Source organism: Dermacentor albipictus, chromosome 7 (genome assembly GCF_038994185.2).
Source record: "Dermacentor albipictus isolate Rhodes 1998 colony chromosome 7, USDA_Dalb.pri_finalv2, whole genome shotgun sequence".
In the NCBI taxonomy this organism is placed as follows: domain Eukaryota; kingdom Metazoa; phylum Arthropoda; class Arachnida; order Ixodida; family Ixodidae; genus Dermacentor; species Dermacentor albipictus.
In genome coordinates, this window is record NC_091827.1 from 71811059 (window position 1) to 71829976 (window position 18918).

The 18918-nt window shown below is 45.6% G+C and overlaps 1 protein-coding gene across 1 annotated transcript; it reads left to right on the forward strand.

Moving 5' to 3' along the window:
* The first annotated feature begins 15607 nt into the window (after positions 1-15607).
* Positions 15608-18702, forward strand: LOC135916064 (uncharacterized). Its single transcript, XM_065449304.1, has 3 exons — positions 15608-15764; positions 16738-16822; positions 18068-18702. Exons 2-3 carry the CDS (start codon positions 16756-16758, stop codon positions 18616-18618), a joined length of 618 nt encoding a protein of 205 aa, XP_065305376.1. The 5' UTR covers positions 15608-15764; positions 16738-16755; the 3' UTR covers positions 18619-18702.
* The last annotated feature ends 216 nt before the right edge of the window (positions 18703-18918 follow it).

Sequence of the window (18918 nt, forward strand, 5' to 3'; positions counted from 1 at the left end):
GACAGATGACGAATACTATGAACACTAAAATCCATCGTGAAAGAATGATGCAGAATAGAAAATATAAGAGATGGTAGAAATGCCTGGAGCACTGTTGCCTCGCCAGAGCCCTTCAAACACAAGGGCCTAGAGGCACGTGCTACACAAAAGAACTATCGCAGCGCCATCCTCTGAAGAGAGGAGACGCTACGAACATGTTGGGCTAACAACATGCAACACAACATCTTTCAGATAACTTAGGACTGCGTTAGTGTCGAAGAGCGGTTCTGGGCCGAGTAACATTACAGGATGAAGGGGAATATGCTGCCGGTATGCTAACGGAAAATGTTTCTTTCTGTCAGATTCGGCTTTCCGACACTCCAGGAGGACATGGAGGACGGTCAGCCTCTCCCCGCATCTACCGCAGGTTGGAGGATCATTTTCAGTGAGTAAGAAGTTGTGTGTACCAAATGTGTGTCCTATTCTGAGGCGACAGAATAGGACATCTGTTCGCCGTGATTTTGTTACGGAGGGCCAAGAACCTAACTGTGGCTTTATCACGTGCAGTTTGTTATTTACTTCTGCATCCCACTTACGTTGCCAATGGTTTCGCAGTTTCCTTCTTAAGAAAGGCTTCAGGTCCGTGACAGGGACCGAAGCAGTAGGACTGACTCTATGCAATGAAATTGATGTGGCCATCTGGTCTGCTAGAACGTTACCCTCGATGCCCCTATGTCCAGGCACCCAGCATATAATGACATGCTGGTTAGACATATACGCTCTACAGAGGACGGAATAGAGCTCAATAATTACGGGGTTTCTGTGTTTACCGTGTGACTTCAAGGCTTTTACCACGCTTAAGGAGTCTGTAAATAAAATTGTTTTTTGAACATTTGATTTTCTGATATGTTTCATAGCCGACAGTAGTGCATAGGCCTCAGCCGTAAATATGCTTGTTTCAGGGTGCAGTACACCGGATTCCGAGAAGGATGGGCCAATGGCTGCGTAGGACACCCCGGCATGCGACTTAGAAGCGTCCGTATAAAACTCTGTGCACGAGTACTTGTACTGGAGCTCCAAGAAGTGCATTTTGATATGTGTCTCTGACGCATGTTTAGTGACCTGTACAAAGGATGTGTCACATTCTATCAGCTGCCACTCCCAGGGTGGTACTAGCTTAGCTGGAGGCATTAGGCGTTGGTCGAGAACTGGGACATCCATTTCCGTGCTAAGTTCTCTTGCACGCAGTGAGAAAGGACGTCTCACAGAGGGTCTGTTATGAAAAAGTGTTTCACATGTCAAGTCGTTAACGGTTGTGAAACACGGATGTTCCTTATTAGAGCGCACTTTCAGAAAATAGTTGAAGCTGATGTAAGTTCTCCGAAAATGGAGTGACCACTCATCGGACTCAACATACAAACTTTCAACAGGGCTTGTTCTAAATGCCCCAGTGGCCAGACGGATTCCCAGATGGTGTACGGGGTCTAACATCTTTAGCGCGCTCGGGGCGGCAGAGTGATACACTGCGGCTCCATAGTCTATTCGCGACCGAACTAGGCTCCTGTAAAGATTCAACAGGCACTTCCTGTCACTACCCCATGTTGTGTATGATAGGATTTTAAGTAGGTTCATTGTTTTTAGACATTTTTCTTTAACATGTTTTATGTGAGGAATGAAAGTGAGCCTAGAGTCAAGAATAACACCAAGGAATTTGTGTTCTTTGCTGACAGGAATTTGGTGTCCGCCCAGTTCTACACAAGGATCTAGGACCAGGCCTCTCTTTCTTGTGAAGAGAACACAAGCACTTTTGTGGGGGTTGACCTTAAATCCGTTTTCGTCTGCCCACTTGGAAACCTTGTTCAAGCCCTGCTGTACCTGTCTTTCGCATACTGTAAGGTTGCAGGATTTGAAGCCTATTTGTATATCATCTACGTATACGGAATAAAAAATGGCAGCTGGTAGTGAAGCACGTAGCGTGTTCATCTTTACGATAAAGAGAGTGCAGCTGAGCACGCCTCCCTGGGGTACACCAGTTTCTTGCGTAAAGGGACGTGAGAGTTCATTGCCGACTTTTACTCGGAAGGTACGATTTAACAAATAGCTTTCAATTGTGTTCAGCATATTTCCACGGATGCCAATTGCCGACAGGTCTCGTAAGATCCCGTAACGCCATGCCGTGTCATATGCCTTCTCCATATCGAGGAATATCGATAGAAAAAACTGTTTATGTATAAAGGCATCGCGGATATTTCCTTCCATGCGCACAAGATGATCGGTTGTGGACCGCCCTTCTCGGAATCCACACTGGTAAGGATCGAGTATATTGTTGAGCTCAAGGAAATGTATGAGTCTGCGATTTATCATTTTTTCAAAAAGCTTACACAGACAATTAGTTAGAGCTATCGGACGGTAACTAGCCGCCAAGGAAGGGTCTTTTCCCTGCTTTAGGACAGGAACCACAATCGCTTCTTTCCATGTGGATGGGAGGTACCCCGAAGCCCAAATAGTATTGTATAGTGTAAGAAGTGTAACTTGTGCGTCAGTATGTAGGTGCCTGATCATGTCATACATGACTCTGTCTGGTCCCGGTGCAGTGCTTTTACATGTGTTCAAGGCAGCTCTCAACTCGGCAATACCGAAAGGCCGGTTATACTGTTCATTCTGCCTGGATTTCCGTATGATTGGCTGACGTTCTATTATTTCTTTATGCTTAAGAAAGGACTGGGAATAATTGATTGAGCTTGACACACGCTCAAAGTGCTCCCCTAGTGAATCTGCCTGGTCTTGCAGGGTTTCGCCTTGTGTGTTTACTAAAGGGAGGGAGTATGTTTGTCGCCCTCTTATTCTACTAACCCTGTTCCAGACTTTGGCCTCATCTGTATACGAGTTGATACCTGTTAAAAAGTTCTGCCAGCTCTCTCTTCTGGCCTGTCGGCGGGTTCGTCTGCCTTGGGATTTAACTTTTTTAAAATTGATAAGATTCTCTGCAGTGGGGGAGGCGCGTAGCAACCCCCACGCTTTATTTTGCTTCTTACGAGCGATCCTACAATCATCGTTCCACCAGGGGACACGCCGTTTGCCTGCCAATCCATTTACTTGTGATATACATTTAGTTGCGGCATCTATGATGAAGGCTGTAAAGTACTCTACAGCTGCATCGATTTCTAAAGATGACATATCAGCCAGCGAGATGTTAGTAAGTGTTCGAAATTTCTCCCAGTCAGCTGTGTCTATCTTCCACCTAGGAGCTTGCGGAGGATATTCGTTTTCTTTAGATGTTCTTATCAGTATAGGGAAGTGGTCGCTGCCGTAAGGATTATTCGTGACTTCCCATACGAGTTCGGGCAGTATGGACGGCGAAACTATGGTAAGATCTATTGAAGAAAAGGTTCTGTTTGCTAGGGAGTAATACGTGGGTTCCTTCTTATTGAGCAAGCAAGCACCTGAAGAAAAAAGGAACTGTTCAACAAGACGACCTCGCGCGTCTGTACGAGTGTCGCCCCACAGGGAGCTGTGCGCATTGAAATCCCCAAGAACAACATAGGGTTCTGGCAACTCGTCTATAAATGACTGAAATTCATGTTTGTTTAATTTGTAGTGTGGGGGTACGTAGATCGAGCAAATGGTGACGAGTTTATCCAGAAGAACAGCTCGAACCGCCACTGCTTCGAGGGGCGTTTGTAGCTGTAAACGCTGACAGGAAACACTTTTATGAATCAAAATGGCAACACCGCCTGAAGATACGACAGCATCATCGCGATCTTTGCGAAACTTAATATACGGTCGGAGAAAGTTTGTATGTTGTGGTTTTAGGTGTGTTTCCTGTAGACACAGCACTAGTGGATTGTGTTTTTGGATAAGCTCTTGCACATCATCAAGGTTCCTAAGAAGACCTCTGATGTTCCATTGAATTATTTGTGTATCCATATTGGAGGTCAGTAGGTGCTGTGTGTACAGAAGTAGTGATTATCGAAATTACAGAGATTAAATTACAGAGCCCTTTCGAGGCCCTGTAACGGGAGTTTTGCCCTTTCTGGAGCGTTCGAGGGATCCTCGCCGCTCCTTAGGCGCTTGGGGCGCCTTGAGGTTAGGTGTAGTGTCCATTGCCTCGTGTGAGGCGCCGGACACGTGCTCTTGCGAGCGAGAAGTAACTAGAGAGGGTCCCGCCTTGGGGGGCAAGACCCCTGCGCCCACCGGCCCGGAGGTCGATGGGGCTCCCTGGGGAATTTGGTTGCGCCGGCTGTTGCCAGCGCTGGAAGGGGCCGGGGTGGTTGGAGCAGCCTCAGCTGCACCCAACTTCGGGGTAGAAGGTCCCTTCTGCTCGGTTGGCGGAGCAGCGCTAGCTGCAACCACCGTGGGGGCAGACGGCGTAACTGCCGACTCACTGTTTGTGGGTCGGACAGGCGCCGGACGCCGTTGTGACGCTGCCCCCTGACGCGTCACTTCGGCAAAGCTTTTCTTTGGCAGGTATGCAACCCGCCTGCGTGCCTCCTTGAATGAGATATTTTCTTTCACTTTGATCGTTACTATTTCTTTTTCTTTCTTCCAGGATGGGCACGACCGTGAGTACGCGGCGTGCTCCCCATCACAGTTTGCACACTGGAGAGCGTTCTCACAAGTTTCAGTGGTGTGTTCTGTGGCACTGCATTTAGCACAAGTTTGGCGGCCGCGGCAGCTCTGCGAGCTGTGGCCGAAGCGCTGACATTTGAAACAACGGAGTGGATTGGGCACGTAAGGCCTGACACGAAGCTTTATGTACCCGGCCTCAATTGACTCGGGCAAGATACTTGATCCAAAAGTAATTATAAGGTGCTTAGTCTGAATCTCTTTACCGTCCCGCCTCATCTTAATTCTTCTGACGTTGATCACATTTTGTTCGCTGAAGCCCTCCAGGAGCTCCGCCTCAGTCAGGTCAATCAAATCATCATCTGACACAACACCACGGGTGGTGTTCATTGTACGGTGTGGGGTTACTGTTATGGGGGTCTCCCCAAATGACACTAGTTTCTGTATATTCTCATATTGTTTCAGATCGCGGAGCTCCAAGAGGAGGTCACCGCTTCCCATTCTCGACACCTTGTAACCTGGACCAAAAACATCAGTCAAGGACTTTGAGACAAGGAATGGTGAAATATTTCGAACTGCTTTCTTTGGCTTTTCAGAGTGGATAACGTGAAACCGCGGAAAATTCTGGATTTGGTGTCCAAAAAACGTGAAGACATCTTCGGTGCGCCCTCGTTTCTGAGGGCGATCAACAAGGGAGGGGAAGGAAGTTTCCATGAAAATATGTGTACATTCGGCAACAGCGCCGACCGCCCACCACGGAGCCCAACAAGGGGACGCGGCAGAGCTTGCATACAAGTCTGCACGACGCCAGTCGTACGCCATCACTATAACCGAATATGGTGTACCCAAGGTTGGATAGCCACACAGGGTTAACCCTTGCCGCCAAGGAGAAAGGAAGTAAATAGAAGAGAGAAGAAGACAGGAAAGATGTAAAGTAAGAGATAAAGACGAAGGTTTGAGAAGAGAGAGACAGGAAAAAGGCGACTACCGATTTCCCCCGGGTGGGTCAGTCCGGGGGTGCCGTCTACGTGAAGCAGACGCCAAAGAGGTGTGTTGCCGCCGCCGAGGGGCCGTAAAGGTCCAAACACCCGGCATTGGCTCAACCCCCAGGATCCCCTTTTCCCCGGACACGGCTAAGCCGCGCACGGCTACACGCGGGAGGGTCCAACCCTCGTGTGCTCGGGTCCGTGGTGTCGCAACACACCAAACGCCTGCTTGCGCAGACGCCCCTGCGGGGGTAAAGAGAGTTAGAATAAGGCTGTTAATGGCTGTGAACTCTTCTTCTAGATGATTCTCTATTGTGAACACTAAGCACTGCGAGCTGGTCAGTGTATAGTAGAAACATCCATGCGATAATGCCGCAGTTGTCAATCAACCAAGAAGTCGCCTGACTCTTGTGTGTGTGCATGCAGCATGTTTACCAGCCATTATTTTGACATTTGTGCCGTTAAAGTTCTCCTATTCTACAGTAACAGATGAGAGACCTGGTAATTGGAGGGGGGGGGGGGGCGGGGAGGGGGGGTCCTTGAGACGCATTTTCGCATTGCAACGCTACCCGTTTATTCCTGCCGGGACCGGAAATCCTTTGGCAGCGTAGCTCGTCTACGTGATGGTTTTTCTCGGCAGCAAGTTACAGATCTCGTCGCCACCGTCATCTGTGTGATGGGCTTGGACTAGCCATCGAAACGGTTTTAAACCTTCAAACATCAATATCACTTCACGTTGTTCATTCCCTTTGAGCTGCACATCTTTTTGTATTGCAAGCATGAGATCTCCAGAATGTACTGCTCATATTAGCGTAATTTACACATTATGCAAGAATGCTGGGAGAACATTAAGATTACGTTCTTGTGCCGTCTGTTACATTACCGCAGATAAAGGAAATTGCTCTGGGCTCAGCCAAAAAGAGCAGGCCTATACTCTGAGAGAGAGGGCTCTTTATTAGAAGAACAGAGAATTTTGCCGGCGCGTATATAACCGCTGGCATGCTACTCTGTATAGGGATGGGGAATGGGATGAAAAGATTCCAGAAAAGAGTGGGAGAAAAAAAAGGATAAAAATAAATATGAAATGTCCGAGTGGACCTGATACTAATTTTTACACGTGACATGGCGGGTTAATTTAGGCTTTTGTATGGGAAGGATGCAATTTTTAAAGTTTTCCTATTTGACCAATTTCTGTCAGGTATTTGAACAATAAATCCAAAACCCGTCGCTGTTTTGAAGGGCCGGGCATTGGACCTAAGATGCTCGGTAATGTTAACGGTTCGTGGCGAATCATGTCCATTTGGTGCTCAAAAAATTGTCTCTCGTCGCGGTACGCGGGGCATTCTAGTAATATGTGCTCAATTGTCTCTTAGTTGCGACAGTTATCACAGTATGGGTTAGTGGTAAGTCCTATGCGGTACAGATAATTGTTCGGATATGCCACGTTCAGTCGAAGACGATGGTACAATGTCTCTAAGTGTCGAGGAAGTGGTCGTGGAATTTTCGGTCTCATTTCTGGGTCAATGTAATGTAGGAAGTTATCTTGGTGAAGCGGCAGATTCAAGATGCGGTTTTTTTCTTGATAGGCATATTTTTTTGCCATGGTTGAAGCGTCGGCTTTTGTAAAATATGTTCTTCTGAACTTGCGGTATTGGAGTCTATTTCTGGCAGCTTCGTCCGCCCTTTCATTTCCCGAAATGCCGGCATGGCCAGGTATCCACTGGAACTTTATGCAATGCCCAGCAATCTTAGCCCTGTGGTGAAGATAAGCAATGTCAAATGCTGCTGGTTGATTATTGCAACGCTTGTGTCTGTTCCATATACTTTGTAGGGCTGCTTTTGAGTCCGCGAATATCACCCATGTCTTTGGCGGCTGCTGTCGAAGTATATACACAAGGGCCTCCTTAATGCCATAGAGCTCCGCTGAAGTAGATGATGTCGCTCGCTCAAGACGAAACGAGAATCGTTGTCCTGTAGAGGGAACAAAAAGTCCGCATGATGAACTATGTGGAGTTGTAGAGCCATCTGTGAAAATGTGCGTTGCGGCTGCGTATTCTTTGTGCATATATTCTAAAGCTATCTGATAAGTCGCTGTTTGAGGCATTTTCTTTTTCGCACTGATTCCAGGTATGTATGGCACGATTTCCAGTGGGGATAGTGTCCATGGTGAAATGTTTCGCGGCAAAATTTGTGACGCCTGAGCAGGAATCGAAATAGGTATGCTTCCGACGGCCTGCCGAAAGCTAGATGTAGCACGGGTTCTGGAAATATCCTTTAAAAAGTGAGTCTTCGTATGAATGACGTGGCGGAGGTGTATCCGAAGTGTCTCCTGCGAACATAGCACTTCCAGAGGCAGGCATCCAGCTTCTGCTACAGTCCCTGAGCGGGACGACCCCATCGGAAGGCCAAGACATACGCGAAGGCAGTTGTTTCGTGCTGCCTCAAGTTTTGTCTTGCTTGTGGTAGATATTTTGTGCAGGATCGGGAGGTAATATTGGAGTGTTCCATCGACGTAGGCCTTATGGAGGAGCACCATTGATCGACAGGTGCTGCCCCACTGTGATCCGGCTAGAAATCGGAATACGTGGGACGCCGAGGAAATCTTCTCACTCAGTTTTTTCACTTGGGGCGACCATGCGAGGTTCCTGTCGATCGTCACTCCAAGAAACCTTTGCGTCTTGACGTATGGAAGGGCGCGACCACCCAACACTAGTGGGTATTTTTCCATACACCTCCGCGTGAAAGCCATGGCAACGCTTTTGTCGGGGGACAATTTCAGACCCCTTGGATTTAGGTAGGCCGATATATTTGCTAGCGCTCTCTGGAGGCGTTGTTGGGTGGTACTGCGGGAACGCGCCGCACTCCAAATGCAGATGTCGTCCGCATACAGTGTGATTTTGACGCCAGGGGGCAGGATTCTTTTCAGATGGATGAGGACTAAATTAAATAATACCGGGCTTAACACAGCTCCTTGTGGCACTCCCTTCTCGACGGCATAAAGCGCCGTGGGGCCATCCGGGGTACACATGAAAAGTTGGCGTCCTTGAAGATAGTCTGCAATCCATGCGTAGAGCCGTCCTCCAAGACCAAGGGTTTCCAAAGCGTCAAGTATTGCTGTATGATAGACCGAATCATATGCTGCCTTAATGTCTAAAAATAATGCAGTAGGTATGTTGCCAGAGACCAATTCCTCTTCAATTGATGAGACCAAGGCAATGACATTATCAATTGCGGATCTATTTTGCCGGAAGCCATTCATTTCCTCCGGGTAAACTTTTGCAGTTTCCAGGAACCAATTTAGTCGTTTGTAGATCATTTTTTCAAATAGCTTCCCTACGCAGCTAAGCAGAGATATGGGTCTGAAGGAGGCGTAATTTGTTGGCTGCTTCGATGGTTTCAATATAGGAATGACTTTCGCAAGCTTCCATTCCGTAGGAACCTCCCCAGTTATCCATGAGGCGTTGTAGTATTCCAGAAGGCGTAGGCGAGATGTGTGACATAGATTTGCGAGTGCTTCATAACTCACGCCGTCATGGCCAGGTGATGATCGCTTGTTTACGTCGCTGATTGCTGCCGTGAGCTCTTCGATGGTGAATGGTAATTCTAAGTCAGGAAGGGTAGCTCGAGGTGGACTAGGCTGACGACTTGCAATTTGCCGCAAAGGTTGTGCCCCGTTGGAAAGGAGCCTGCAGTACTGCTCTGCCACCTCTTTCAGGGATGCGCGCTCATGTAATGAGAGGGCGATAAAAGGATAAAGCTGTTGCGGCTCTTTGCGAATGCCTCTGACGACTCGCCAGATTTTGCTCAGCGGTTGTCGTATGTCCAGTGTCACACAAAAGCCCCTCCACCTTTTTCGGTCCAGTTTGGTGAAGTAACGTCGTATATGTCTTTGTGCCCGTCGACAAGTTCTGAGGTCTTCGATATTCTTAGTACGTAGAGCCTTCCTTTCGGCACGCCTTCGAATTGCACATAACCTTTCAAATTACTCGTCGTTTGTTGGTACATTACAATGCTTAGTGGCAGAGCGGGTACTTTGCTTGAGGCAATGAGCTATTGTCGGTATTATTTCTGTATTCGTAGTCGAGGCTGTGATTCCTTTGTCTACGGCTGCTGTGTAAGCTTCTCAGTCTACCGACTTCAGTTTCACTTTTCTGGGCGACATCCGAAAATGAAGGGCAGAGATTAGGATCGGGTAGTGATCACTACCTCGAGTCTCGAAATCTGTACACCATGCGAACATAGGGGCCACTTGACTTGATACGAATGTGACGTCAATGCAGCTAACAGTCGTCGGATTTTTCAGGTACGTTATGCTGCCATCGTTCAAGGGCTCTATATTGTATTTTGCAAAAAGCTTCGCCAGCTTGGCACCCCGAGCACATGTATGTGAACTGCCCCAGATCTCGTTATGTGCGTTGAAATCGCCACAAATAATATGTGGAGACTGAGTGCTTGTCAAAAAGTTTTCCAATCTGGTCACGTCGAACGGTGATCCTGGTTCCAAGTAGACGCCGATCAGGGTAAACACTTTGGATGCAATCACTGTGGTTGCGCAAATATATTCGTTCTTGTCATGTGGAGTTACGTCAATCGCAGAGGCAGGTATGTCGTTGCGAAATCCAACGAGCAGTCGGCTAATTCAATTTTGTCGCCTTGAATGATGAAAATAATACCCCTTTATCCTAAAGTGCTCGTCGACGCGAGACTCGGAAATGACTAAAAAAGGGAATCGGTACACTCGCGTAAGAAGCTTAAAGTCTGCTAACTTCGAGCGCAATCCGCGAGCGTTCCACTGGAATATAGTACATGTGCGGAAGTGTTTGTTGGTGGACACCGCTTGTGAAACGATTGTTGGCGAAGCCATCGTTGCTACTGCGAAGAATCACGGCTTTGCGCCGTGAAAGAAGACGACACTAGCGGTTCCAAAGCCAGGACGGCCTCTACTTCAGGGATGCTCTTAAACGATGGGCTGGCGCGGAGAATAGCCTTGATTGCGGCGAACATCATGGGAATCAGCATACTTGATATCTCATTTGCAGTGCTACCATCTAACAACCTTTCTTGGTTCTTCCTGTTCTTCTGCTGCGACCTTGAGGACACTTGTTGCTGTCGTAGGGTTGAGGTTATATCACTTGAGGGCTTTGATGGATTCGTTGCAGTTGAAGGCCTTTGCTGGTTTTCTTTCACGACTGAGGCGTAGGACGTTTTCAAAGCCGTGTCGCTGCGCTGCACCGTGTCGTGTTGATTTTGGTTTGTAGATGTATACATCACATCCGGATTCGGTGGTGGTTCTCGTCGTTTCCGTACTTTTCCTTGGATTTGCTCCATCGTCCGTGCAAGAGTGGCTGATTTCTTTTTAGGGCACCCTCCGTATGACGCAGCATGCTCAGCTCCACAGTTGGCACACCGAGGCTGGGAACGTGACGTACACTCCTTATGCGTATGTGGACCAGCGCATATCTTGCAGCGGATGGGGCCTTTACAATATTTCGCTATATGTCCGTGTATTTGACATCTGAAACATTGAGTAGCAGACCCCATGTATTCCGTCACGGGATAACTGCAGAATCCAAGCGACACTCGGTTTGGTAAAGGGGCGTCCTTAGAGAATTCCAGGATGACCGAGCGTCTTCGGATTTCCGTTACTACGCCATCTTCGTTAGGGACGTAGAGAACTTGCCTTTTAGCAGATATGACTCCTTGTTCGCTCAAATACTCCTTGAGGTCGTCATCTGAGTATTCGACAGGAACGTCCTGTATCCTCCCGTACGTGGCAGAGTAGGAGTATGGAACTCGAGCTTCTACAGGAATACCCGATAGATCTGTAACTGTGAGGAGACGATTGGCTGCGGGAAGTGTAGACACTGTCACCAAGAGGCTTCCATCCTTGTTGAGACGATGGCTGAGTAGCTTTTCTTGGGCTGTTGTCACGACCGCTGAAGCCAGAAGATTTGGGTTTACTCTCCATAAGCTGCTGTCAGGCTGAGTTGGCTTGAATATAACAGGAACACCTGCGGCTCTTTTCTTTTTGTAAGAGACAACAGTGAAGGCTGTCTGATCCATCTCTTCGTTGTCTCCTGCAGATTCTCTTGTGTCGATGTCATCTTCACGTAGCCTTTTCCTTGCTTGCTCATCTTCTCCGTGGTCTACAGAAGCAACGTGCTGACCTGATTGCTGATTGCTTGCGACGGATGCCATCAGAGCATCACGAAGGGCGGCCGACGGCGGAGGCTCGCCTCGCTGCTTCGGTCCGGGGCGCTTCGGGAGCCGCTTGCTGTGCTTCTCTCGCAGGACGGTGACCCCCAGACAGGCGTTCGGTGACAGAGAGGCACAAAGAGTAAAAATGAGCTCTACACTGGCTAAAAAAGGTATGCATTGTTGGTATTTAATGTAAGCAGAAATACACTTGTAAAAAATACCATATTGAAAACTAAAATTAGGTAATTTCGATTTCTCCCACTTATGCCCAAATGTCACAATACCAAAATATAAGGCTACCCATATAATTATGCAATAAACATCGCGTGGAATTCTGTAACTTATGTTCCGAAAGAAATATCTGGAAAGTAAATTCAATATTTTACAGTCATGCGTGCGATATGTCATGTTTTAGAGTGGTATAGGTTATTTAGAGGACACACAAAAATTAATGGTACACATTTATAAGTATGTTATACAGAAAAACCGAAATTCATTGAGGTATGAGTTTCTTTTCTCCAACACGCGAATAATTTTTATGCTAGCGCCTACAATGCATTGAGTCATCTTCACAAGTTTGTTTTGTATGTGCCAAGTGGAGGTAAAAAATATCAATGACTTCTCGGGTGTTACATTACAACTCCACGATCTGACTATGAGGTGCGACCTAGTAGGAAATCCGGAATATTGTTGACCACTTGGATTGGAAAAACTTTAATAAAAGTCCTGCAGGACGCACCTGTAGTGTTTTTTTTTCTCAACCTACATCCCATGCACAGTACACAAGCGCCTTTGCGTTTCGCTTCAACGGTAAGCGACCGACGCGGAGTGCATTAAACCCGTGATCTGGTGCGCAGCTGTGCAACGCCACATCAACTGAGTTACCGTGGAGCTCTATAAAAGTTAGAATTTGTAGGATCCTCTACCATGAATAAATAAATTTCGGCTATAATATGGAATATTTCAAAGCCTTCAAGTCATACAAAAATTCATAACTTTTTATGTGCATGGTGCACCAAATACAATGGCCGGTACATGGCAAATAGTGTTTAATCATAGCATTTATTTTCTCGAAGATACAAATACTAGCCATTGCAGTCACTGTTCTCTGATGACCAAGCTTGCAATAAGAGACAAATGAAATAAACACCAAACAATGTATTCGTTTCAAAATGCTCTTTTTTATCAATATTATTGCCATAACGGGTTAACTACACGAATGCTACACTTCCATTTTCTTATTTTGTTCCAAAACTTCATCACCCGTGCATCACCAAGTCGTTCCGGATTTCAAATATTCCAAGAGTGGTTGAGCTATTGCGGCGCAATGGAGAAACATAATATTGTGAGATATATTTTCTAATTACCGTGGAAATGTTAGCAGCTCTTTTGTCGCCAGCTTCTCCACAAACGATGGATGCATTAATGAGCAAGGAATAGTAACATGAGATAATATGACAAGTAAACAAACTGTTCGACAAGAAAGTAATTTTTTTAAACCTGCGTAAAATACAACTGTCAATATAGAAAAAGAAATACAGCTCAAACACACAGAAAAAAATTCTTAACGCTCACAAAAAGCTGCGACTTAACAACAACACGTGACGACCTACAAAGTGTTCATACATAGATAAACAAATGCCAGTTTTAGTAGAAGTTGGCATTAAAGTTTTCAGGGCTAATCACTGTAATGACGCCTTATGGAATTGTCCAAGCAGCTTTCCTTCGCTAAAAGGACGATTATGAAGGGTCTTGAACAATGCCTTCAAATCATAATATCGCTGGTCAAACTAAGGAAAGCTTAGTCGAACACGATATAAATTCTCCCATGAAGGAACCCACTTGCAACAGGTCATAGCTAAACGATGTATACTATACAAAAGAAACTACGTTTCTGCTTCACTTGAATCAGAATGAGAATGTCCGAATGAGAATGTCCATTTCATGGTCGGCACCAGCAAACATCGTAAACTGTAATAGGGCGTCAACTCTATACAGGGGACAGTTATTCGAATTGGCTTCGAAAACTCAGTAAATTAAATCAGTCTTGGGCGCCTGTACAATACAGTGTAGTTAGTCTTTACCAATTAACACAAACGAGGCCGGAGCAGAAAGTCCCGGGGCACGAAGTTCAAAGCTACGTTGTCAACCGACTTTTAGAGTTTTAAGTTTCCTTGAATATTAAAGCCTCTTCTCGCAGTAAGAGTAGTTTTGAGTGGTATTGCAAAACGTGATTTACTTGAATATCCAAGCCATTATTTATAAATATTTAGCATCCCCGTTGTTAGTATAGGTAACGTGGTGAGACAGCTCACTTACAGACGCGGCGCAATCAAGCGCAGGGGTTTATGCTCAGTTTCCGCGTTTTTTTTTTTGAGAATATCGAGATGCCTTTTACAGAGGCACAACATGGCGTCTGCCACTTTATTCAAATTACATAACTGATCCGGCACTGTGGCTTAGTGGCCATGGCATCGTATACTGCTGAGGACGTGGTTGAGACTTTGCGTCTCCGACAAGTAAGCCGTATTACGAAGAACGGAGCACAGTGTTACAGCATTTTATTTGCTGTGATTTTGACGACCGTTAAAGAGAACGAGTTGGTTTATACTTATTCAGAACCTTCCAACACAGCGCCCTTCAAAACTTCTTGAGGAGTTTTCGAGCGCGAAACCGTATAATTTAACTTTTTGGGCGACTTAATGTTTAGCCAGAGCGATCTCCGTAAAAGAAACAAAGAATGGTGCAATATATTTTAAATAGGTGATGACCTTGTTTTAATTCAGGCACTGGTCGTGGTAAACAGAGGGGGGTCCACGGTGTTAAGGAAAAGGCAGGCCACTGGTCAGTGTGCAGCACAGAAAGTATTTATTGCACTTTAATTTGGCTGAAGTTTGGGCTTTTTCAGTACGAAGCTGGCCACATACGCAATATTTCGCCAATATTGAGCAGAACTAACTAGGGCGGCTTCGTGTTAAGAATCATTCAAAACGATATACAGCCGACAATACGACAAACCTTGTAGTTTGTGGTGCGCCTTTCTTTTCAAGTCTGCTGTAGCACGAAGTTTCCTGCAATGGGTATTCCTAATGCCTTCCCGGCACTTTCTTTCGTTAACAAAAGGGAAGCTTTTTTCTTAAAACCAAGATCTGAAAACGTATTACTGTTTGCTTGCTTTCATTTATTCTCTTTTTTTATGCTTTTGGTGAGAGGACGTATGTATAACGTTCTAACGGCGCTTACACTAATCCTCTTGCTTTTTTTTTTATCTCACTGAAGCGACGCGCTTTTTCTTCAGCCTTGCAATGCTTAGAGCCCAGGCACAGCACAGAATAATGGAGAGAAGAGCTTCTCCGCAGTAGTGACAGTGACGATAAAGAAAAGGTCACCTTGTACCTAAAAGACGCGTGCTGTTTGGTTAGGCATACATGCTTTGAGAAATGGTTCGCGCAGCGTTTATTCTTTCGCCTTCGATCAACAACAAAAAGGATAGAAAAACATACTATCGCCGCCAGGTCACCTTACCTTAGATAACCGCAGTGATTAAATCTTACGAGCTACCATGCACTTTACGTGCTGCCGAACAAAGAAGTTGTACCGTCTCCAAATGTATTCCTTCCTACCTGGTGCGCACGACCTTGGAAAAGCTGTTTTTTGTTGTGGTTCAGGCAGCGCGCACTTCTCGAGTCCTACGTGATTCGAATGAACGGCGCCGTGCCGCTCGATCTTTTCGTCCCCCTGTCCTTGCACTCCACTGGCAAAGGTGGCTCCGGGGATCATCCATAATGGCACGGTTACCCGCTGAACGCGCGCGGAGAGAGCCATTAGAGTTCGATTTAGGTGCTGCGGGCTTTCGGATAACCTTCCGGCTCGGCTGCTCATGCTCCTTTCTAAACATAGGCTTCAAGGCTTCCCGGGTATATAAACGATAACTGCGAGTAAGTGGCGATACCTTCCCGTTCAGCCGGTTATTGCGCGTTCTGCGTGCATCTATCCAGCTGTACCTGCTTGCCGAGTACTGTGAAAGGAACGCAGGTGAGCGCTCAATTTTCTCCAGTTTCGCACCAATTTTCTGTAAATCTAACCTTTAGAATTGCCGGCAAACTTTGGCCACGCCAGTTATAAGTTTTGGTGGATTCAAGAACTATCGAGCGTATAGACCCTGTATTATGCCAGTGAAAATCAAGAGTGCTTCTGCGACGCAGAAAGTCGGTTGTTCGTGGGAAGCAGAAACTGTAACTTACCTGCTTTGTGCTATCTGAAAATAGAAAAGTAACAACGCGACATAGCAGTGTAATGTAGAATAATGTTTTCCAGCTTTGATTATTATTATATATAGATACATATTTGCGTTGCTGCATTTATTAGCGAGTTAAGGATTGTAAACTTTGTACTTGTGATCTTTATTTTGGCAATTAGAAGCAACTGCGAGAAAGGACATACCTTTTTTTCTAGGATCCATCGATATTAATTTTTTTGCCGTATTAACTGCTTTAATGTACCTCAACATAGGACCCTGGCTAAGCGATCTCGCTAAAAGTCTAATCACTCATTCCTATTCCGTGTTTTCAATGCAGAAAATGTAATAAATAGAACTTTAACTTCTGGAGAACTCAGGTGCATTGGTTCTCGAAAAAAAAAAGTTATCCACCCTCACGTTTTTATAAAGAGTTCATAACCCAAAGATTAAGATATATATAACCGAGAATTTCTTCGTTTGTGCTGAACTGTGGCCAGAAACTGAGTATATATAAAAAGTGAATTTCTTCCTTGCAGCAAATGTAATATCGAAATGACGTGTTTCGGCATACACGTACAGTGTATGCAACAGTTTGAAGAATAATAAAGTTTAACTATTTTTATAACAGACCTCTATGATTGAAGATATAGGCCGATTGCGCGTTATGCATGAAACGACGGCATCAAAAGCGACCTACAATAGGGTATCTCAGACGCTCACCGAGCAGAAGTGACCAATAAATATGTGACTCATGTTTTGGTATTTCAGAATTTGTGAAGAGACAAAATGGCGTCGAGTCATCTAGTGGGCTTGTTTCTGTGCTTGCTAGCAGCAAGTGTTGCAGCGATTCCAGGTAAGTTTGTTTCTTTAACACTTAGCGTCATGTGCGCCGAAGTGTTCCAATGCAAACGTGCCCTTTGATATTGTCATTCGAAGTTATTTGGTCACGGAGAATATTTAACTGACCAGAGAAGGTAAAGAAAAAGAGAGACGTTTTTTAAGATTTTCATTCTAGCTAGATTGATGAACTCCTGAGTCTGGAATTAGGAACACTGCGTCCTAGTAAAAAAGGAAACTTAGCTAAATTATCTGTTTGCGCCTAAACGCAAGGGCAACATTTCACTATTTCCTTTGTCGAATCCACGGCCATCTGAAATACTGGAGAAGTATTGCGAAACAGTGGCAGCTAGGTAAAAAAATTGTTTCATTACCAGAAATATCAATCACAAAAGAAGAAAACATGAACTGGCCACATCGCATGCAGATATAGTAATTTCCGCGAATATTTATCAAAATATGTAGGTATACACATGCAATTTAGAAGCAATCTTGCTCAACAACTTTATTTCCAAGCGTTAATGTCTTATTATTGGGAAAGGTACCCATTTTGACGGAAGGTATCACTGATGCGTATGCTGACACGTAAATGAGCTGAAACGCATGCAAATATCAGTACGAAGGTCTTATACTGAATCAAGGAATATTTTGAGGTTTCTGAGAAATGTAAAGCTCGTGGCTATCATGCCTAAAAGGAAGATGTTGGAAACAATGAACCCTAATTTTCCTTAAATTGAACTGCGTAGTGCGCTTGAGGTAGATCCTTTTTCCCGCATTTTTTGGTCGAATTTGGCATTAGAAATGAATTTAAAGGACCAAAATTTTCGACTTGAAATCGCATTAATTATGGCTATCCAATGAGTATTGGATAGCCTTCGTGCAACTTCATGCACATACTGAGGTGATGGTGGCTGTAGTGTGTTTACTACCGGTGTCATAATGGTCCTTTCGATCCCGATCGAACCTAACGTAGATCAAAATTTTGTGATCGAGTTTGGCTGCGTCCCGCAGATTGCGCAAAGGAGCAAATCGCGACCGATACAGTGTATCCCGATTAGGCTTGACGGCGATCAAAAAAGTGCCGTGTTACACCCGTGTAAAGGTAATACCGCTGGTCTATTTGCTGGTCTACTGGTTTCTGAAACCAGTATATTATATTAGCGTCCGTACAATCTACCTTCGGTGGCTTAATATAAAAGGAAAATAAAGAAGAAAGCTTGCGTAGGCTCACATGCTCAACCGACCTTTTTTTCTTGGGCAGAAAAATGCCAAATCCCGGATGAAGACTGGGAAGAGCTGGTCGACCAGTTCCTTGCCAAGATTCCCAACGACTACACATTTTCCGGCCCGCATGACGCCACCAAACACAACGAAGTGCTCTCCGGCTTCACGGTTGGTGACATCACGCTGAGCGGCCTCGCCAATCTCAAGCGGTACGGAACTGTTCGCGTGTACTGCAAGAACGGCAAGCCTGTCGTGGACATAGTCATGGGTTCGCATGTGCCAATGAAGATGTCCCTTCCGTGGAAGTACTGCGGTGGCAAGACGGGTTTCTTGGGCACCCAAGCCAAGCACGTCAAAGTTTGCATCGGCTTCGACGTTGAGCAAGTCGACGGCAAGGTGGCACTTCGACCAGTCAGGGTCTCGCCCAAGTGGATCGAGACCATGGACGTCAAGCTGGAAGGCGCTGGAGATGTGGTCAATACGGTGGCACACTTGATGGGCAAGCTGATGCCAGCCTTTGTCAAGGACTTCTGGATCGAGAACCTGCCATGGAGGATGCACAAGATACTCGAGGAGATTGCAAAATAAATGAACTAAATTCCAAAAAAATTTACAGGCCACTTCCGTTGCTTTACATTCTTACGTCTGAATAAAATTGGCATCCTAAAGAAATGTTGCACGTAAGGACTCATGCTTCAGATCAAAGTTCCTAAGCATGGTATATCGTATTTGCAGGACTATTCAATGAGCAGTTTAGCGTGCAAGAATTACTCATTATTTTTAAATATGCAGCTGATGGCTATAATATATTGTTGAGAAATAAAATGGTGCACTGTACGGTTGCGTACCGGATGGGTTCAGTAAGTCGATGAGGCAAACAAAATCATG

What these genes read in the sequence shown, in the direction of transcription:
- LOC135916064 (XM_065449304.1), top strand. Translation starts at nt 16,756, where the DNA reads ATGGCGTCGAGTCATCTAGTGGGCTTGTTTCTGTGCTTGCTAGCAGCA. An exon ending in AAGTGTTGCAGCGATTCCAG is followed by an intron (nt 16,823 to 18,067) that starts GTAAGTTTGTTT and finishes TTTCTTGGGCAG; the next exon opens with AAAAATGCCAAATCCCGGAT.